The sequence below is a fragment of the Anomaloglossus baeobatrachus genome, chromosome 2 (genome assembly GCF_048569485.1).
Source record: "Anomaloglossus baeobatrachus isolate aAnoBae1 chromosome 2, aAnoBae1.hap1, whole genome shotgun sequence".
NCBI classification, from domain to species: Eukaryota; Metazoa; Chordata; class Amphibia; order Anura; family Aromobatidae; genus Anomaloglossus; species Anomaloglossus baeobatrachus.
Window position 1 is genome coordinate 145,025,672 of NC_134354.1, and position 23,868 is coordinate 145,049,539.

Below are 23,868 nucleotides of genomic sequence, written 5' to 3' on the forward strand. Positions count from 1 at the left end.
TACTTACTAAAGCACACAACAAGTCTACTGCTTCCAATATAAGTTCCTGATGTCCAATTCTTGTGACTCCCAGTTCTTCCAGTTCCTGATGAGTAATACGGAGTAACTGGTCCCCAGCAATTTTTTCCCTCTCAAAGTTTTTGATATACTGTTGTAGACAGTCATCGAGACCTGATGAAGAATTGAGTTGGAGAAGTGTTTCATTTAGCAACAATACATTTATTGTATAGTCATTTTAGTTAAAAATCAAATTGCCCCCCCCCCCCCCCATACACACAAAAGTGCAAGAGAAAAAAAACTCTTCAAAAAGGGAACTTGTCACCCGATTCATTCTGCACACAGTGGGCAGCATTAAATCGGAGCCTTGCATGCCATGAGTAAGAATGGGTAAGCCACTCGAAACACTGAGGCTCTGCACCTAATTTTTATGATGTTACTCTGTAAGAACATGATTTAATTCCATACTCAAAAATGATGAAAATTTTATTCCTATTATCTGACTAAAGATATATATAAGGACTTTCGTTGAAATGCTACAGGATTAAGTCTATCTATACCCGGTGAGTTGGTTAATCTTTTTGGAACCCAGCAGTTCGGGCAGCAGGAATCTGGTGACAAGTTTCATTTAAACACTACAAGCCTACATAAATCATGAAAAAGGAAATATTCCAATGTCTTGAGATGTAGTTTATTATCCTATTATATAATCACAATAAGAGTTGGCCAGTATTGATTACCAATTTCATATTTCAAGGGATTGTCCACTTTTTTTTTTAACAAGAAGTGTTTGGCACAGGACTGTGCCTCTTACTGATATTTATGAAAATATTGAAAATTTAGCAATATGCAATTGATCCCAAGGTAGCATAGAGGCAGTGGTCTTCAACACCCCCCCCCCAAAAAATAGATGAAGAGGAATATAATTTTCCAAAGTGTGACCACACGACAACCAAATAAACAAACTGAACTATTCTATCACCATTGCCTCTTTATTCTTGTAATCAACATACTAAAACGTCAACGAGTGCAGGCCAAGCACTTATCTAAAGTCCTGTAACGTGTCCAAATAACGTAAGGATCTTCCCTGAATTGACCAGTAAAGAAAAATAGTTACTTAAAACGGGTTGTAATTCATCTCTTGCACATTTTTGCAATGTTATATTTTTCAAATGGTCGGTCCTATGAAGATGTAGGAGTTCGATGGAGACATTATTGGATTTGGATAAATTCTTAGTCTGCGCTGAACAAACTTTAAAATGTATTTGTAATTAAGTTTGCCAAGCTCAGCCGCATACATACCATTAGTGCAACCTGCTCTAAATAATAAATATCATAGCTCTCAATTATAGGTCACTTGTTATAAAGACATAAGGGGTCATTCTGTGATGTGTTATTGAATACCAAGGGGCCCTTGTACGATGAGATATTGAACAACAACGGGTCCATGTATGATGAAATATTGAATAACGAGGGGTCCCTATATAATGAAATATTGAAAAACAAGGGGCCCATGTATGATGAGATATTGAACAACAAGGAGAACATATATGATGGGATATTGAACAACAAGGGGCCCATGTATGATGAGATATTGAATATACAAGGGACTCATGTACTACCGTATTCTTGCATAGGTGCCCATATCACTGATTGCACACTGATAGAGTGGTTTTTATAGCCATAAACTTGTATATTAATCTGTATATCACCAGCTATCAGACATACCCAAGCAATGTACCATTGAGGTCTCATCTGGAAAAAAAAAAATTCTTTCAACCTTTAATGAGGATATGTACCTGAATATATCTATTCATCCACAATCAACAAGATTCCATTAACGATAGATTAAGATTTATTTTTTTTTTGTCTCAGCAAAAAAATAAAACTTGTTGAAGGTTTCAGAACTTCATTGACTCATTGGGATTTCCTTGTATTCATTGTTACATATTATTGATTGTTCAGGATGACGCAGATGTCAGTCTTTTACCAATTCACAAGGGTATATTCGGAATCGTTCAGAGACCTTGGCCTATGGGACTTGTGAATCACCCACATCTCACAACAGTGGTTTTACTCCTACAATAACTGAACCCAGAACAAGGTTTACATACAATAGATACTCCGCACATTTAAAGAACTGTCAAGAGACAATTTTAAAATGAAGTAAAAAGGTTCACAATGAAACAATGTAGCCCTGGCGAAGGCTGTGGAGCTCAGATGCCAGTGATAGTTAAAGAAACACTTCCATTAAAATTACCTGCATGTGTCATGCAAATGTACAGATGTATTTATCATTTCCCTTTTTTCTTGGCTTCACATTTCCCAAAATATTTGGCCAGAGTAATAGATTAAAAAACAAAGTGTTATAACTTGCGAAGCATGTTGGGATAGGTTTACGCTATATGTATCTATATGTACGTGTGGCCACCCAATGGTCACATAACCATTTTAAGGAGATAATCTAGGAAAAGATATTTACAATTTGCTATTTTCACTTAGGGCTATGCTCACATAACGCTTGCCTCTACATTCAGTGACTCAGTGGGGCTTATGTACAAACAACCGTAAAACGGGATTTGGGTGAACGTGCCGATGTGGTCATTGAAGATAATGATAGAGGTTGAGTCATTCACAGTGTGCTCTGTGGTACATCTTTTTTGGTCATACATGCTTAGCTAAGGAGGGCAGCAAGATGTAGTTGTAGGCTTTACGTTACTTTCATGTTAGGGGTTAGAAAAAATTGATCTCAGCCTTGTCAAAATTTTGTTAATTGTTCTCATGTTCAGTGAGATATCTATTAAAAACTTACTTTTCAAAAGGGGTGTACTCATTTATGCTCAGCACGGTGTCCATGAATTGGAGATCATGCAACATTACAGAGTAGAGTAGCAAAGTACCGAGGAGCATGGTACGGAAAGGTTACAAAGTATTTCACAAACTACAGAAAGCTCAACCTTCTAGGTCATTGACATTAGCACGAAGAGCTTCATGGAATGGGTAAGCAGCGTTATATGGAAGCCTTATATCATCAAGCACAATGACAAGCATTGGATCTAGTATTGTATAGTATTCTGGAGCACTGGAGCAGGGAACATTTGGCAGTCTGATCGACAAATCTTTGTTTGGCAAATGCCAGGAAAGCGTTATCTGTCAGAAAGAATTGTGCCAACTCAAGTTTGACAGAGGAGGAATAATGCTATGGAGTTGTTGGACCAGACCTGTGAAGGGAAAGCTTATTGCGTCATTATACCAAGACATATTAAACAAGTCTATGCTTCCAACTTTATGGAAACAGTTTGAAGTAGACCATCTTAACTATGCTCTAAGGTCCAATGCGTAGTTGACAACGTTTGGTGTTGAAGAGCATGATAGGCCGCAAAAAGCTCAAGCCACAACCCCATCGAACGTTGTTAGGGTGAAACATTTCTCAAGACCAAAAAGTGAAAAAATTTGAACAAACATTTTCTTACAAGTGACATAGCTGACATCAGAATGATGCCCATGTTGATCTGCGTAGATATGCTCGATCCCTGTTATACCAAGGGTAGGTGATTCAAGGCTCATGGTCAAAGTGTAACTCAAGGGCACAAGCACATGAGATGGCCATAGCAAAAAAAAAAAAAATAAAAAATCAGACTTCACATTCAGTTAAATTGACCTTAAAATATGGCCAGTCTGTGAAAACTTCCAATTAAGACTAAACAGGTTTAACAAGACACCGCATCTCTAACAGAGCTTGCTCCATTATAAAATGTGATTGAAGTTATCCACAGCCTGCAGGCTAAATGAAGCTCATGAAACATTAACAACGCTCTCCATTCATAAACTGTAACATAGATCATCTGGCCAATGGGAGGAATAAGAAATCCAAAGTTCCTTGGCTACTTAGCTAATAAAAATAATTGTTTAATAAGCAAGTTATTCTACATTGTCATATCGCAGAGCATGGCTACCACAGTACGAAAACAGTCTGCAATAAAATACTGACATGCCAGGCAATCTGACACAGATACAAAATATACTGACTACCAAGGCAATTAAAAAGGTAATTTCCGGTTAAGGTGGTGAGAATGTTGACAAAATAAAAATGACTGGTGTTAAGTATAAATAAATGTCTCCGGCATCTCTACCTCCAGCTATCAGGAAGGGGACATGGCAGCCCGGGTGAACATTTATAAAACTTCCTTTAAATCAACAGTTAGGAACCAAGAAGCATCCCTCTCTAGGAAAATCTTGGGTACAGAACCACTAGTGGCATATCATCAATATGCGGCGAAGGTCGCATGACCGTTTTTATATATCAGTAGTTATTCATTTTCATTTTTTTTTACAATATCCTATGTTAACAACTGCAATGAATCTGCATAAATTGGATGCTATTTGTATGGTCCTCAAGGGATACAATTTTTACTGTACATAACTATGGAATAGGGAAGTCTCACGGGAAATACTGAATAGACTAGTGTGTTAGGAGGTGGACTGGTGGCGGTCGCATTCCTTTCCCTGAAGACACTAACCACGATGTTGTATTGTTATGTGAATTGTGTCCTGTGCCTTTGAAAATAATGTAATATGTCAATTGTGATGTAATGTACAGTAAGATTGTATGGTATTGGTTGCGAAATATTTAAGGGTGTGAAATACTGAAGGGTTGGGAGTAGCCCACAATATGAGAAATTAGTTCATAGGGAAAGAGACAGTTTCCTTCTAGAAAGTTAGTTAAAACCCAGTGTGTGACAGGAGCAGACATACATTCTGATGGTCATCAAGGCTGCATGCAGAGGGTGATATGTGGCAAGAGAAAGAGAAAGGAGACCGGCATTGAGATAGCGTGATCCCGAAGTGGTGACAGATACAGAGCGCAGAACTGTTTCGTCTAGAGAACGACCTTCCTACAGAGTGGGCCCCAGTCAGAAGGGTCTGGTGGATAGAACTCGAGCAGCATGCCTCAAATTTGCTTTAAAGTGGTATTCTCATCTCCAAGTACCTATCCCAATATGTAGTAGGTGTAACAATAATAAATAATAATTGTAAATACCTCCAACTGCAAATTCTCAGTATAGTTCTTCTGATTCACTATGTCAATAACCTCATGTGCAGGGCATTGCAGGACCTTAATTGATCGTGGTCGTAACCATGGATTCCTAACTGTGACAATATGCATGATCGTAACCATGGATACCTAAGGTCCTGCAATGCCCTGAACATGAACTAAGCAACATTGTAAATCAGAAGAACTATATTACATTTCTAATTGGAGGTATTTGACGACGACTACTACTATGAATACCACCACCACCACCACCACCACCACCACCACCACCACCTTGGAAATGCGAATAATCCTTTAAGTTTAAAGATAATGGGCCAAGATGTTACTGGGATGAGTCTCACTAATTATCTGAGAGCTAAAGACTCTACTGTAGCTCTACTGGCAAACCCCCTGACCCCCTTCTCTACTAGTAGAGTAGATGTGGAGATGTAACGATAGTCTGGGTTCTGCTGGGACTCACAGGACCAGTAAAAATGTAAACAATCCCGATGGAATGCAAAGTGTGTTTGAATATGCTTTGTACAACAAACGTTTGGGAAGTTATGTGCCCTCATGTATGTAGTTGATGAAGAGGGACTATTGAGTAAAATCTTGTTATTTAAACTGAACCGGTGGTCTTCTTGTCAGTACGAGTCATCAACTGGTCCTGTTCAGCCAAAACCATCTGCACAATGTAGCCTACATGGGTGTATGTGTGGTGCCCCTGACCTGGTCAGGCGCCACTGAGTACTGCACCCATGCTGGGTCAGTGCAAACAGGTAATCCTGAAGGCTGGAATAGGGTGTGTATGCACAAACACATAGTGACTAGGTCTCCCACACCAATGAGGGGACCCTAGGGCAGACCCAAGAGGGAGTTTGCCTCCACATCCAATCAAGGGGTGTAGAGGAGGGCCTGGAAGCTAGGTTGCAGTGGCAGTCAGGAAAGTAAGAGGAGAGCCAGTCTGTCAGTGGAGACACAGTTGAGCGGTCATGCTAGTCAGACCCTGCACGTGGAGTAGCCGCTGGCGGGGGAGAACGGTTGCCACACAGTCAGCCTGAAAGGCATCTGAAGAGAGTCAGACAATCGAGTACGGGGACTCCTGGTAACTAGGCACACATGGGGAACAGGTCCCTAGAGCCAGACATCCATTTAGTGATCTGCTAAAACCTGCCGGTGAGGGTACTTTAGATGCCTTACCAAATATACAGAGTCCGAGCCTCAGCAGCAACGAGGGGGCCCATAAGTGGATCGAGCCTGGAGCCATCTCACTTGGTCCACGCTGCCAGCAAACGGGCCAAAAAGGGGAGAAAAGGCAGTTGCGACTTCCCTGGATGAATCCCACAACACTTCAAGTCAGGGGTTATCCGAAACAAAGAGTGCTAGGAAGGCGAGCTAACGGTTACCCCTAGACCGGCCTAAAGGATACCTGGTTCCTCCTGGTGTATCTCAGCATCGCCCGGGTTTTCCACAAACCATCAGTGAGTAAAAACCAGTTGCAAGACATTTTTGGACTGAGACTAAGTTATTCTGGAACCTGTTCTACACACCCGAGCCCCTGGGGCCAGCCTCACTCACAGGAGGCCACACCATCTAACTGCAGACTCCATCAACCCCAGACGCTCGTTAAAGCTGCAGTGGCAGTCACCCATATCCCTGATCGCAAACTGTGAGTGGCGTCACGACTCCTATAAATAACCTGACATACCTGTTGCCAGAAGATCCCAAGGAGCAGACCCTGCGGCGTGCCTGGAGGTGGAGCGGTGTCCCTGAGGCGACCGCAGCAGGTGGGCAACTCATATGCTCACACAGCAACAAAAAAAAAAACAAAAAAAACAACACAAACCCAGCCAGGAATGCGTCCTTCATGCAGCATGTTGGGGCATTAAGAATTAACACCTCACCCACGTCTACCACCCCATGGCCCTCTACAAGTGCATTTTTTTTTTCATTTAGACATCTGCATAGCCTTAATGGTGCCAGTGACGTCCTTGTGAAGTCAGTTTTTTCTTTTACAGACAGCACTTGGACTGAAAATATGGTTGTGTAAAAATACCTAATGCACATGAAAATCATAAGATGACAGGTGTTAATGTTAATCTTTGTAAATTCACCAAAATCCAAAGTGGTGTGGTCACTATGAACCTGAAAATGTTAATATGGGACCAGTAGTTCCACAATTCTTGGTATTGTATTTAAGGGTCAGGTTCCCTTTAAGGGCCCACTCACACTTGTGCTATTTTGACGCAAACGGAATCCGTCACTAATGTAGTACAGTTCATTTATTTACAGTGGAAGCGCGACATCGTGTGGACACAAGCGGGTACTGCATGACACACACACGCGCCATAGTAACGCGCTTCCACTGTAAATAAATGAACTGTACTACATTAGTGACGGATTCAGTTTGCGTCAAAATAGCACAAGTGTGAAACTAGCCTAAGAATAGCCAGTGTGCTGGACAGATCTGTCTGGATAATCACATACCTCCACCCATGGATGTGTCCAGTCCGATTTAAGAAACTGTTTGTTTGGCCACATGGTCTCTGGGTGCTTGGAAGGACTTAATTTCCTGGAGGCATCCCTGGAAGCAGTCCATGTGGATTAGAGCAGGCTGCAGTTTTAGCTGATGTCACTGGCTAGGTGGTCAGGTCAATGGAACTTGTGGTCACTCTGCACTTAGGGAGCTGGAGTCCTCCTAGGGATCTGGACTGACTGGTATCCATGGCTGAGAGCAAGGGACAGTTCCCGGTTGGTGATCTCAGAAAAGCAGTTTTCCTAGGAATCCATGGGAACCCTGCTCAAACTCCGGAAAAGCTGATGGAAACCTTTGCAGATGACAACAGCCTTGAAATCCGTGTGTGTATACTGGCTGGGTCAGTTACTAATGTGCCAATGAAAAGAACTGTATCCAAATCTGTCTGTGTGATACCTCAGTTAAATGGACTGTAATACCGTGCACATGCCTTTAAGCCGGAAGAGGCTTTTGTGTTTAAAGTTGCAATGTGGTTTATGCGGCATTAAATAAACCAACCGGAAAAGTATTCCTTTGTGCCTCAGTTATAGCAGCCAAGTGGGTGTGCCCAAATACATTCAGTGAGCGCAGCGGTCATGCAGTTGTATGAGGTCGGAAGATGCAACACGTCTCATGAGTCAGCTCTTCATATGAGCATTTGGGACATTCTGTGGAACTGGCTGATTTATTGCTTCTATAATTTATGGAATACTCAGGCTAATAACCTGGATTAATAGTCTGTTATACAACTACTTTAAAAGAAAAACTCTCTGTTGCACATAGCAACCAGTCCCAGCACAGCTTTCATTTCATATTCTGCTCTTGATAAATGAAAGCTTTGCTGTGATTGGTTGCTACGAGCAACAGTTAAGTTTACTTTTTAAACGGTTTCATAAATTTCCATTTTATTTTTTTTTTTGGAAATATAGCCCTATGCATAGTATTGAGCACCGGATTTAAGATTAATACTAACCAAATGAAGATAGCATGGAGAGAAAAACTATACAGAAATAGAAAAAATAAAGTAAAAAAAAAAAATCCACAAAACTCACAGCAAAACCATGAAATCTCACGTAACAGCTGCCCCCAAAAATACTAGAGTCAAAATGCAAGTGCCATTTTGTTATAGAAATGCTGAATACCTGTATGACCTGTATGGAAAAGTGCTGCAATGCTGAATATATCCACACCTTGCTTCTAGAAATCCTTTTTGCTGTTTTTATATAAAAAAAAAAAAAACAAAAACCCACAACAAATCATTCAAATCTAATGCCAATGCCTTGTCAGTATAATAGAATGGTACAATTCTCTGTCCTCTCGCCATGTTCCCCACCAGCTGCCTGCCTCCTACATCTTCTTTCAGTGACCTGCTTTCTCTAGCGAGGTCTAGAACAAGTGCCTTCATTTCACGGGGTGGTACATGTGCACAGTAAGGTCCTGATGGCGTAAGAGCTGGACTATCAATCTTCGCATGCGCCATCCCACTCGATGGTGCTGGCAAAAGATCTTGCTAGGGAAGGCAGATCACTAAAAGAAGAGTGACCTGTCAGTCAGAGACAGGAGGCAGGCAGCGGGCGGGGAACATGGAGAGAGGAAAGTGCATTGTTCCTGAACTTGTGATTCACCAGAATAAGATTTCAACTATGGATTTCTCTAAACCGGCAAAATAGATTTCTACAAAACAAGAAATGGCTGATATTCAGCATAACACACATTTACATAAATTCCATTAGTTGAGGTATACAATCCTGATGACAGGTTCCCTTTAAGTTCTGCCTACACAGCATTCATTGTAGATATTCACTGATAATTTTCTCTTTCTTAAGCACTTGAATATATTTCTTTATTAGTGTTTGTACTCCACATTTTTCACAAAGGACTTTTAGACCTTTACAATAGGCGTGTGTGCCATTGTTAAATGGATTTCCGTTATTATCCGCTGCACAGTGGGTGGAATATCTGCCAAAAGGTAGAATGCAATTTTGTATGAGAGAGCAGCCATGTACTGTACAAAAGATTGCATTCACAACCACATCTTAACACACCAGCTTTACAAACAGCCAGTCTGTGGCTCTCTAGCTCGCTGAAGCAAAAGAAATGGAAAGAATAAAAGGACCATAAAACCATGACACATGAACTTCATAAGGCTCAACGGTCCTAAAGTGCAGAGTTTTATTTTATAAATCGGTTACTGAAAAGATGATCAAAAATACTATATAAATCTCATTCCACGCAAAATTTAGCTGGTCCAAAGAAAATACTAAAGTCACAAAAACTCAGGCAAATGAGTATAAAGTGCTGAGAGTGAGGTATAGAGACTGGCTCACACCATCAGATCAGTCCCAAAATTCCCTCAATAATGATATAGATAGATGCTTGGAGAAGAGTGGAACGATCTGTGCTGCGGTGGTATAAACATAGGTCCAGTGCATGAAGTGGAAGAAAAAGGTGCACTAAACACGTTTCGGAGTGAATTCTCACTGCCTCTTCAGAATAGCAAGACAAAACAATTACTGATCTCAGGGAGACCAGCCTGAGAAAACACTGCCGGCAGCCAGTGAAGGCACTCAACACCGTGAAATCCTAGGTGCATTGCCCCCTGGGAAGTATGCAAATCAAAAAAGGTCTGTGGAGCCTCTGTTAGGAGTCTCGACACAGAAAATAGCCAGATATCCCTAGGACCTAGCCAAGGAGTGGCTCTTTTTAGGAGACCACCATAACCACCATATTAAGTGGCCCTTTTAGTCAATATCCAGCTCTTGATGAGTTTAAAAATATGACAAGGGAAATAGGTAATAGCTAGCGGTATTCATCATGCACTGGACCTTCAGTTTGTTTCACAGCTGCACAGATTGTTCCAGGCTTCTCCAAGCTTCTATTACCTCCAGCCTTAGGGCTCGTGGACCTTGTGGCAGTAGTTTTTGCTTATATAGTGGTTTTGTGTCAGTGAGCACTTAGCTTTTTTTTTCAACAGTTATACTATGACTAATCATACATCCAAATTTTTGACAAACAACCTAATTCATGGTATGTTATAGCAGAAAGCAAACTACAGAAAGTTTATTACAGCTACAAGCCAGCTGAAAAATATGTAGACCCTATACAAAGTCTGGCAATAAAGTGCACTAGAGAACAAATCTGAAATGGATTCAAATTAGTCAAGATTGAGCTATAGTAATGACCAGAGATGTGACCTTTGTCAGAAGTCATGTAGAATCTGAGGAACCTTAAAGATTTACCTGATATGTCCAACCCTTTCTCAATTCACGCTTTGTGATGCACTGAAGATGTTGTTCAGCACTAACCAAACCCTACAAAATACTCAATATCTTTGCTCACAACTCCCACATTTGGCGTTTTGGAAGCATTTTCCAGACCAGACGTCCTCCCTAAGATCCTGGAACCATGAAGATAATGTCATAGGTTGTTTGTGACCGGCTATAGAAGGTCACAGTGTTTAGCTGCACAAACCGCTCCCTGACCTTCTATCATTCCTGCTTGCTGTTCATCAGTTTCCCTTTAGGACCCTGTGGCGTTGTTCAGCCTGTCAGCTGCTGTTTATCAGCACTGGCCTGGTGGCTTTATATACCTTCACTTCCTATTACTCGGTGCTGGTGATATTGCTTACATCTTTATCAAGTCTTCAGTGCAGGCAGGTGGCTTGTGTGCCGCCCCCGTGACAACCAACAGGCTGCTCGCATCCGCAGTGGCTCAAGGGGGTCTCCGGACCCGAGGTGGGGTCGTGCGGCCGCTCGAAATGAAAAAGGGGGAAAATATTTACAAAAGGTAGGGGTGAAAAATAAAAGTTAGTGACGCCACCCACAGGTCGTGGTAATGTGGGATACCACCGCGGCCGCGTTTGGGGGAGCGCCCGGGAGCGATGGGGTGGCAGCTTATGATGTTAACCCCTCCGTGGGCAGGGGGAAGGTGTCCCAGAGCTCGGCCGTGGGAGTATGTGGACCCGACGGGAGGAGAGGGGCACAACAAACTGACACAGTCCAAGAATTCTGACACTGACAACGGGTAAACCAAAGTCCTGAATGCCCTCTAGATGTTGTTGGAGCACGCTGGGTCCGTTCCCTTTTGGCGTTGCTGATTGGTCTGAAGCATTGTCCCTTGGCACCATGTTTACTCTGTGTGGATCCCTTTTGCCTGAAACTTTTCGGGTCCCGCTCACCTGTGTGGCTAACGGAGTGAGCTTGCTCTCAGGGTTCACGCTTGGGATTTTTTGGACGAATTTGGGAAGTCCTATCCCGGTGCGCTAGTACCAAGATTTTGGAGCGGGTGGAGAACGGCTTGTGAAGACTCAGTCCTCGTCGGGTAAATTACCGGGCTGCGTGAAGCTACTTCCCAGCCTAGGGTCCGCATAGCTAGCAGTCCTTTAGCACCCAGTGGGGTTGATGAAGAGCTCACCCCATCCGTTCCCTACCTAGTGCCTATTTCAGGGTCAGCCTAGGGTTAGGTTTTCAGCTCAGTGCACAGGTGCAGAACCTGTGTAGGGCGGTGAGGGAACCCAGGGCCCTGCAGTAGGCTTGGTCAGGGGTCACCATCTCTTCCCTTTCTTAGACACAGGGTTTCCCTTCCCCTTTGCCGTTCGCTTGGTACTTTCCTGTACCTAGCGTGACAAATAGTCATTCCTCTTTTCATACTCCATATAGATGGGATTAATGCCTTTGGCCAAGTAGTCGCTATCCGAGCCTTCTAAAAAATTGAATTCAATGGAAAGTGGCTGTAGGAGTACTGATCTGAAGTACGTCTGAATTCACCAGGTTCTTCTGCAGTGTGAGACTAAAGGGTGCTTTATTGAATGTTCTCAGTGAGAGGAACAAAATTATAATCTTGTGATACCTTTTAATGGCTAACTAAAATAAAATAAAGTGATGTTACAAAGCAAGCTTTCGAGACATATCAGGTCCCTTCATCAGGCATGGTATGACAAAATATCTGAAGAAACACATATATGCACAAAGAGCAGAGGGATGGCATAATAAAAGACATTTAAATAAACAAACACTGAGCTTAGAAAGTGAATCCTTAATTAGCTTTGATTAGTGGTGTGAGGGTTTTATTGTCCCAATATCCATGTAGGATCAGAAGTCTGGTGAGTCTCTGGAATGACTCCTCAGATTTTGTAATGGGCCATGAATCCTCCTGACAGATTGAGTCCTGTGTCCACAGAGTTAAACATTGTGATGAATTTGTATTCCCAGACCCTGTGATGGCTTTTGGATATTGGGACAATAAAACTCTCACACCACTAATCAAAGCTAATTAAGGATTCACTTTCTAAGCTCAGTGTTTGTTTATTTAAATGTCTTTTATTATGCCATCCCTCTGCTCTGTTTGTGCATATATTTGTGTTTTTTCAGATATTTTGTCATACCATGCCTGATGAAGGGACCTGAGATATGTCTCGAAAGCTTGCTTTGTAACATTATTTTATTTTAGTTAGCCATTAAAAAGGTATCATAAGATTATAATTTTGTTCCTCTCACTGAGAACATTCAATAATTTTTCAACTGGCTAACATGGTACCAAAACCTTTTCACTTGTAATTAAAGGGTGCTTTACACGCTGTGACATCGCTTGCTATCTCGCTAGCGATGTGACACGCCAGATCGCAGATAAGATTTGCCAAGATCGCACATAGGTCATTTTTTTGTAGCGCCGGTCACATGTGCGATCTCGGCAAATCGTATGTGCGATCTGGTGTGTTACATCACTAACAAGATCGCTAGCGATGTTGCAGCGTGTAAAGCACCCTTAAGAGTCCTGTGAAGAGATAGTACTTGGCTCAGGGGGCAGATGACAGGAAAAATGTTGCTTTTGGTTAATACATATATGGAAGAGTTTGGGGTCTGCTCTCATTGGGCTCATTCAGAAGTAAATTACATTGGAGTTCTAGCTGTGTTTTTTTTATATATAGCACTAGTGACAATCTTTTACTTGGAATAAGTGGGTAGACCAAAATCAGACACTTGTCTGATATGGATCCGAATGTTGGATCAAACTCACCATTATAAGTCCACGGGTCAGAGGGAAAAAAAATAAAATCAGATAGCAGTTGGATGGCATCCATGCGCTATCCATTATTTACAGACTGATTGATGGGAGGGAAAAAATATTTCTTCCAAAAGAAATTGACGACACTCCAACAAAAAAAACCCCAAAAAACAAAAACAGACTTCTGGTTGAGCCCTTAGGCTACATTTACACACCCATTCCTGGTTTTCCTCCATTTTGCATTCATGTTGCATTTTTTATGAGAACATAGTTGATTAAGCAAAGCAATATTTGAAGCTTAATGCCGATTCCTACATTGTTTATTTTCTTTATCACTGCTTTTAAATGCTCAATTGCAATTCATGATTTACAATAGAGCTGACATATAAAAGAGGATTCATAGTGTCAGTATATCAATAGAAATAAACAACACTAACGCAAAATTATATGAAAAGAGGTCTCAGAATGTTTTAGTAAATACTTTATTTGTGAAATAAACAGACATATCAGGAGTCGTGACCTGTTCTTCTGAAACTTGTAAGTTAACTAGGGACTGAAAGCTGGATAATGGCCCAATGTTAACCCAGTGGGACAAGGACCACTGCTTCATGATATCTGCCTACGTGTCGATAAAAACAACTATATTGTATCTGTTTTGGATGCAGATATTTGACAATTTGCCAAATGCACCATAGTTAATGGATAATTCTGAACAGTTTTTTGTTGTTTCAACTCAAAACTAGGACTACATTGCAAATTGGTAAAATAATTAGCTTGGAGGTCAAAATTCAATTCGACCCTGTGCATCATTTTGTACAACGTGTCAGAACAGAGCATAACTAACTCCAACTGTTTAAGAAACTATTGTTAAACTGAATTTAGAGCTTACTTTAACATGGTACTTTGTAAAATTTTCTTGCTCATTAAAAAGATGTCCATTTTCAGTAAAGTGGTCTCAAATGTACAGTATATTAAATAAACTCAACAGGCTCCCTCGGTCAAGCGCCAGCTTCTCTCGACTGCTGCCATCATCTCTCCTCCAAATGAGTAAGATATTAGTTCAGCTGAAGGTAGGCAAACAGACTGGGGAAATTAGGGGCTTGGAAGCCACTTGTATGCAATTTATTTTACAGGTATGAAGACAAATGCCCTAATACAGTAAAGTGCAAAGTTTCATATTGGACAAAAAAAACAAAAAATAATTTAGTTAATTGGAGGCCACAGATTGCCAGTGGTCAGACAGTTTAGGATTTATTTTGAGACGGATGTAGAAATTAAAACAGAAAATAAAGCTATGGATGAAGGAATTAACACGTTTTCTTGCACTGCTGTAGAAACCTTTGATACAGAAGAATCCAGGACCCACTAGTGAAAGAGATGGGGTTTATTCACTGACCTGTCACATATAGCAGAACAACAAAGACAATTTCTGATGTTACATCTGAAGGCACAATTTTTGGTCCATACTGAGTTCGCTGTATTGTCAGCATTTTGCTCTTTTAGACGACTAGTAGCTAAAATCTTTTTGACAGTGGGAGCTCTACAGAACGCAAGGGTCAGGTTTCTTGGAAGGAATTTTCCCAATATGGAATCATCATGGATAATGTGCCAGCTTTCTTGGAAGATATTTTTTTAAAATGTTTTGATGCATTATAGAAGTGGTAATGAACTTGTATTCATGTTTGTCACTTTCTGGCGTTATTTTGTGTCCGAAGTAATGCTATTTGATCAAGATTATTGGTACTTTGTAAGGCACCTTTGAACAGATTCTTGAGATATTTTTGTCCCTCAAACCCCTCACGGATTGTGTCAGCTTGGGTGATAAAGTCTGTGTCCAAGGTGCAGTTTTATCTGACTCTCTTGAATTGGTTCTGTGGTATATAGTCCAGCCATTTATATATAGTGTCCACTGCTATAATGAATGTAACTGTTAGTGTCTATATTTTTGATAAAGGTTTTTGTGTAAATTCGATTGTGATCCGTAAAAATTGTTACGTTAAAAAAATGGCATTGACCACAGGGGGAAAAAGACAGACACCAGTTATTTATATTAATGTCCTCTATAAAATGAATGGATACTTCCATATGAGTTGTCCCATATAAAGAATAGGTCATGAATATATCTCTTGTACATGATTATGCTATTCTTATATCTATAAAAGGTAATCAAAAATGACGATAAATAAATTTGCATAAGTCGGTGCAACTTTTGAGCCCACAGCTGTTCCCTGCACATGGAAGTGTTCCCTCAGAAAAGTAAATAAAATTATTTTTTTATGAAAATGCTAGGCCTTCACAAATGAACGTTCTCTGCCCATCTGTGAGTTTATCATCACTGGACACAAACTTCTCAAAGCACATTGGTCCTAAGTCATAGGATATATTCGAATATAGTGAGGCTATATCAAGAGTAAGAAGTGTGTATGAGGGACTCCTGGCATCTATATCGAAGTCATCTTCTACAGCAGCATGGGAAAACACGTTCATTTCTTAATCAATGGCATTGTATGGCTTCTACACACGTGGATGTGCATCAGCTGTGCCTCATACATCATGTACTATTGTATGACAGATAACTAATTCAGGTGGGGGTATACGCCCCATTGCTCCTCCCTGATCCAGCATATCAGACCCTATTTTGAGCCCATTGCTGCCCAGCTTTTCCATTTCAAGAAAATTAAACTGACTGTAGATCGTAAATTTTTTTTTTGTTCAAACCATCTTACCCAAAAGATAGAAGTCCCATAAATTCATTAATCCTGAAAAGCTCATGTGGCGCCCCTGAACCGGTCAGGCACCACTGAGTACTGCACCCATGCTGGGACAGTACTTCCAGGTAATCCTAAGGGCCAGAACGAGGTGTGTACGCACAAACACCTAGCAACCAGGTCTCCCACACCTTTAGAGGGGACCCTTGGGTAGTCTTTAGAGGGGAAGAGCTTTCAAATCTTTTCAAGAGGTGTAGCGGAGGGGCTGGAAGCTAAAGTGCAGAGGTTGTCAGGAAGAGAGGAGAGCCAGTCTGGTAGTGGAGCGTGGCAGTCGCGAGGTGATACGCGCGCAGCCACTAGTCAGACCCTGCACGGGGTAGTAGCCGTTAGCGGGGGAGAATGGTCACCTGGTCAGAAGAGAGTAGTGTCCCTGGTGACTAGGCACGTATGGGGAACAGGCTCCTAGAGCAGACTCCAGTTTAACTGTCTGCTAAACCTGCTGGTGAGGGGGAACTACAAGTACCTCACCAACCTCCCAGAGTCTGGGCCTCAGCAGCAACGCAGGGACCCATAAGGAGACAGAGCCTGGAGCCATCTCACCTGGTCCACGCTGCCGGAAAACGGGCCAAACACAGGGGAGAAAAGGCAGTTGCGACTCCCTGGATAGATCCCCATGGTACTTCAAGTCAGGGGGTTATCCGAACACAAAGTGCTAGGAAGGCGAGCTAATAGGTTACCCTCAGACTGGCCCGAAGGAGCCCCTGATCCTACCTGGTTCATCACAGCAACGCCCGGGTCAGCTCACAGCAACATCAGAAGGGAGTAAAAAGCAGTTAAAAGACTTTTGGACTCAGTCTGTGTTATTCCGGGACCCGCTACTCTGCACACCCGAGCCCATGGGGCTTGCCTCACTCACGGGAGGCTACATCATCTGGCTGCAGACCCCATCAGCCCCAAACGCTCGTAAAAACCTGCAGCGGCAGTCATTCACATCCCTGATCGCAAGTCGTGAGTGGCGTCACGACATATAAACTGACATTACCTGTTTGCCATATTGAAGAAACCCTGTGGCGTCCCTGAAGAGGATCAGCATTCCTGGGGCGACACACTCACAAAGGTCATCATTGGATCTCCTACAGGCTGAACCCTGAAATATATTACTGGGACATTTTGTTGCTTGATTCCTGGTTCTAGTTGTCATTCATCAATTGGGAGGAACCACTTGCAGATAATTATTGGGCTTCTGTGTCATCCCCTTCTCTGCTGATCTGATCTTTGGAGATCATCAGAGAAAAAGTGATAGTGCAGTACCAGTGGTGATGTCTAGACCTTATGACTACAATGTGCGGAGCTCAGCAGAAGAGAGGTGGTGGTCCAGGACCAGTGGTGATGTCTAGACCATGTGACCATAATGGGCGGAGCACAGCATAGGAGATGTGGTGATGCAGGACCTGTGGTGAATTTTGAGGTCACGAGCATGTTACCATAATGGGTGGAGATCAACAGAGGAGAAGTGGTGGTGGGGCATGACCAAATAAAAATAATGACTCGTGTCTGAATTTAAGTGACAGTGACTGAACCCAACAAAAGCTTCACCCCTATGACTGAAACCTAAGGTATTTACTGCATTTACCCAAGTTTATAAAATCTCTTTTTTCAGATAAATATATGGAATTTTTTTTTTTAAACCATGTTAGTGATGCACGTTGCATCATTTATAAACACATTCGGGGTACTTTAGTAAAAAAAATGAAATGACAGGTTCTCTTTAAGCTCACCAGATTGAAGCACAAAGCTTCCAAGATTTTGCGCTCACTCTTAGATTGAAACTAATGGGTAAGTGACTAATATATAAAGCTGAATGTGTGTATGAATGTATGTATGTGTGTATGTGTGTATGTGTGTATGAATGTATGTATGTGTGTATGTGTGTATGTGTGTATGTGTGTATGAATGTATGAATGTGTGTATGAGTGTATGAATGTGTGTATGAGTGTATGAATGTGTGTATGAATGTGTGTATGTGTGTATGTGTGTATGAATGTGTGTATGTGTGTATGAATGTGTGTATGTGTGTATGAATGTGTGTATGTGTGTATGTGTGTATGTGTGTATGTGTGTATGTGTGTATGTGTGTATGTGTGTGTGTGTGTGTGTGTGTGTGTGTGTGTGTGTGTGTGTGTGTGTGTGTGTGTGTGTGTGTGTGTGTGTGTATGTATGTATGTATGTATGTATGTATGTATGTATGTATGTATGTATGTATGTATGTATGTCCGGGATTGGCATCTGCACCGTCGCAGCTACAGCCACAAAATTTTGCACACTCACACTTCTGGACCCCGAGAGCGTCATAGGCTATGTTTTGAGGGGAAATTTTAACCCTGCGGTTTACAGTTATTCACCAAAAAACCTGTCTCCATTAAAGCGAATGGAGCTGGGAGCCACAGTGCAGCCAGAACTTCAGAAGAATGTGCAGCCACGCCCTTATATGGAATGTTGGCGTGTCACAATGCAGCCAGGGAAAGAGCCAGACACAGACAGGGTAAGAAACAGACATACACAGGGTAAGAGACAGACACAAAGAGACAGACAAAGAAACAGACTGACAGGGAAAGAGAGGGAAAGAAAGAGACAGGTTAAGAGACAGACACAGACAGACAAAGAGACAGACAGACAGACACAGGGAAACAGACAGACAGGGAAAGAGAGGGAAAGAGAGAGACTGGTAAAGAGACAAAGACAGACACAGGGAAAGAGAGGAAAAGAGACAGATCGTGAAAGAGATAGATAGGGAAAGAGATAGACAGACAGGTAAAGAGATTGAGACAGACGGAGAAAGAGACAGACAGACAGGGAAAGAGGCAGACAGACAAAGAGATAGAGAGAGAGACAGAGAGATATATACAGAGGGGGAGATAGACAGAGAATGGGAAAGAAACAGAGAGACAGTTACTATCCCGGGCAGCGCCGGGTGCTATGAGTATATACCGTACAGTTGCTAAGGTGGGGCCCCGACATGGGATACTCACCACACTCGGGGATATGAACACACACACAAAATGTGCCACACACTACCACGTACTTGAACACATATACCACCCTCAGCAAACATTTCACCACACATACATCAACCTCGCCACATAATCGCCCTAAAACACACACAAGTCTGGTATTATCCTTCAAAAATAAAAATCTGATTAATAAGCAGTCAAACTACAAGAACAACAAATGCACCATATAGGAAATACGGCAGCTGTCAGTCACATGACCTGTCTATTATGTGTATGTGTGAGCTAATATATACTGTCAGGGGGGAGGGCTTTCTGTTGCCTGGAGATTTATCAGGCTGCCAAAAGCAACCAATCACAACTTAGCTTCTATTTTGCTACAGTTATTTAATCTGAGCTCTGATTGGTTAATATAGGCAACAATTTAATAATTAAATTTCTATCTATTTTTTTGTGGTTTTTGTTTGCAGAATACATTTTTGTTAATACATTCTATTTTGTTAACAGCATAACAGCAGTCATTAACCCGGGCGAAGCCGGGTAGTACAGCTAATAAATAAATAAATTTATATATATATATATATATATATATATATATATATATATATATATATATATATATATATATATAACACACACACACACACATTATATATATATATATATATATATATATATATATATATATATATATATATATATATATATATATATATATATATATATATATATATATATATATATATATATATATATATATATATATATATATATATATATATATATACACATATACATACACGCATACATACTCCTAAACAGAGCCATGACTGGCATGACAGAAAGCATTTATTTATAATGGGGTCTTCCTACAGTATATTTGGGGGGGTTTGATACCAAAAACAGTGTTTCGTTCTAGATAATTCTTGCTAGGTCTACAAAACAACACTAATTTGACAAAAATAGAGCGCGACATTTATATCATGCAAAGCATCTGAATTGAGAGAATATAGAGAACTAGTTCAAACAATGCAAAACCTGGTATGTAGGGCAGTGTATAAAGAGAAAAAGGGAAAAAAAAAGTTTCAATCGGATTTCTCAGCCAAGTGATTTCCATCAATGCAGCTATTTTTAATTGTGAGTTGGCATGATAACGACCTTGTGTGGGAGCGCAGATGGCAGTTTTTCCCCCCTCCTGTAGGAGTAATCGTGATACTAGAACTGAACACATGCTAAAAGTACTTGTAGTTCTGGTCTCTACTAAAATGTTATGACTAAATATCAAACTTATGTCACAGATTGTGGGAAAATCTACTTATGTGACTAGCTACCTGCTATCTGCTCTATGAAGTCTTCACATGTAAAACCAGCTCCATATACTCTCTGAATATCAATAAGGATAACACTTCTAAATCCAGTTAGCTCTGTTACACAGAGTAATTCGGTCAGAAAATCAAACACTATAGTAAAGTGCAATGATTCCCAGTGAAATTATCATAGGGGGAACATCTGAAAAAAGGGCACTCCCCTTCTTAAAGGGGTTGTCCCATTTCAGCTAGCCTTCGACCATGAGTGAAGTTTCATTTTCATATGAAAAAAACAACGCTATTCCCAAATCCACCTTGTGAATCTGAGCAGTAGCACCCAGTGTCTGGCATTGGCTGTTGAGATGACATCAACGCTCCAGCTAATCAGTGAGCTCAGTAGTTCTGACCATGGATATAGAACCTCCTGAAAAGAGATACTGAGCTCATTAATGGCAGCCAATGCCACTCCAATCCAGTGGTAGAGACTTGCCGATGGACCCGGAGATGATGAAAACACACACACACACACACACACACACACACACACACACACACCGCCCAGGCAAAACGTAACTAAAATAGAATATCCCCTTTAACTTACATTATCATCTTTATAGCAACAAAACACTACTACAGTCTACATTTCAGCTTTGATTTCTGAACAACGTTTTCCAGGCCATATGCAATACAGCTTCTTAAAGCGCACCAATCATCAGGATTTTTGTATATAACCTAAAGCTAGTGCTATACTGGCACTATCAGGGTGAATCTATACATACCTTTAGTGGTCAGCTAGGATGTATAGTTTTTGAAACACAAGCAATTAAAGCTTGTAAAAATGAGCAGCCTTTTGATTGTCAAGAACTGCCGATCAGCTGATAGCTGGAGTGGGATTTGATCGTGATTTCCGCCCCCCTGCCTGTTGTTCCTCCACCATCTGTTATTTATGCTAATTCTATTATAGAAGCGTTTTACTAATGGTTGTGTAAATAAAAAAGTGGCTAGATGGACCTTGCTGATGTCATACCCATGTGACCAGAAGGGGTGGGGCCTCAGCCAACATAGCTGAAACAAGGAAGCATTAGTTTTCTGATGGCTGAGGCCCTGGCCTTTCTGGTCACATGGATATGGCATCAGCAAGGTCCTTTAGCTACTTTTTTTTTTACTAACGGTTGTGTAAATCAGAGATGGGAAGGAACAAACAGGTAGGCAGTGGAAGTTACTATCAAAACCCACCCCGGCTATCAGTTATTTAGCAGCTGTTGCCAGTCAAAAAGCTGCTCATTTTAAAAGCTTTACTTGCTTGTGTTTCAAAAACCTATACATCCGAGCTGACCACTAAAAGGTATGTATAGCCTGATAGTGCCAGTATAGCACAGGCTTTAGGTTACATACAAAAATCCTGGTGATTGGTGTGCTTTAAACTGATGCACATGAACGTGAGAGTTATCCCCTTATTGGTTGATTATCACAAACTTTTTTACCGAAATCAAGTATTTCTTTTTCGCAAAGCAGATTTCAGAGCTGATGTGAGGGTCGCGTTGGACACAGTGTAGTGCTGCAATCTTTGGTAAGGCCATGTGTCCACGTAGCATATTTTAATGCATTACGCTGCGTTCTGCACCACAGTGTAACTGCATGCGTCCTGCGTCCCCAGCACAATCTATGAAGATTGTGCATTATCCATGCCCACGTGGCGTATTAGAATGCAGCACTTCGGCTACTTCCGAAGCGCTGCATTCTAAGAAGTGACATGTCACTTCTATCGTGCGCTTTGCATGCAGCCCCCGCTCTGTCTATGGGAGAGGCTGCATCCAGAGCGCATGAAATCGGCTTTTCATTACGGACTGTTTCTGCAGCGATTTGAAGCGCACGTGTGCTGTTCAAATCGCTGCAGAAATTTCTGCAGGGACAGAACGCAACGTGGGCACATAGCCTAATACTGACACGGTTTCCCTTGGTGTGTTATGATGTTTGCACATTCACAAGTTCTCCATTCAGACCACATAGCTCAGATACTGCATTGCGATTAAAAAAAGCAAGAAAGCAATCCATTTTTAAAAAATCAACCAGTCTTTAGTCAGGAAATGGATATAATGTATATACAAGAGATAGCAGGTACATCTGTGATACAGAGGCACAATCATTATGGTCACAGGTGACGGCCCATCACTTACAAGGGACAATTTCTAATATGGCAAAGCGAACTTGAATATTCCATTCCTCCTAACTGTTCTCTGACTGTAGCCCACTCCTGTAATACCAGAGTTCCAGCCTGATAAGTCCAGCATCTCTTCAATAAAGCTCCCAATACTTGCTTACAAATTACCTTATCTTTAGCCCCACTTTGCCTGTGCCATCTCGGGGTCACCCACAAACCCACATCTATTTCCTAGGGCTTCTAATCATATCCATTGTAGCAGAACTTTTTCTTTGCCTATTCCACTTCAGGTCCATTATATTTCGGCCGTATTACTCTCATTTGATCTAGTTACGAAATCTTGCTACCTCTATTAGACTTCTTCTTTTCACACATTTCTAACTTGCAGCTACCGGTTTCTCTTGTTCCCCAGTCTAAACAATAAGTGGTCAGCACACACGGCAAGTAATACGGAGCAAGTGGAATGTGATAAAAAAAAAAAAAAATGGCATTCCACTTGGACCATTATTACTCTATGGGATCGCCATGAGCGATTGTTTTCTCAGCCCTAATCAGACCGAGAAAACAGTCGCAGCATGCTGTAGGTGCAATGCAATTCTGTATCACTCGCACCCATACAAATCTATGGGGCGAGAGAAACATCACATTGCTCTCCCGTTACACCAGTATAACACGAGAGCAGTGCGATTCTCGCATCAGCCGGCAATGGAGGAGATAAAGAGATAAATCCCACTCATCCGTAGCTGTGGTCTGATCGCACAATCGAACCACAGTGGCATGACACTTGGCGCCCGCTGTGCTGCGAGCGTGAGTTGACGGTCATGAGAACACTTGCACAAATCCAAGTGTGGCCTCAGCCTAACTGTTCTTCACAGGTAAATCACCCAACTTTCTAGCTTGCAATTCCTCTCTCCAACTAGTTCTTAACCATTTCCTTCCCAAATATGTAATCTACTACATCATCAATGGGAGTCATTGCAGAAAAATGACAATGCAACAGTATTTAAAATAAATGATATGGTAATAATATGCATTATTGTTATAAATATCTTCAGGGGGTGTCAGTCATATCTTACCACTCCTTTACATTCCCAAATACTAGTATTTCTACCATAGATGCGTTTATAGCATTGA

General features: G+C 41.4%; 1 protein-coding gene across 4 annotated transcripts in view; it reads right to left on the minus strand.

Annotated features, from left to right (window-relative positions):
* CNKSR2 (connector enhancer of kinase suppressor of Ras 2) overlaps positions 1-23,868 on the minus strand; it is a 562,096-nt gene that overhangs the window by 452,662 nt on the left and 85,566 nt on the right. For all 4 annotated transcript variants that reach the window (XM_075335413.1, XM_075335412.1, XM_075335411.1 and 1 more), the window contains exon 2: positions 8-171. In XM_075335413.1, coding sequence (XP_075191528.1) covers positions 8-171 — 164 coding nt within the window. The remainder of the gene's footprint in view (positions 1-7; positions 172-23,868) is intronic.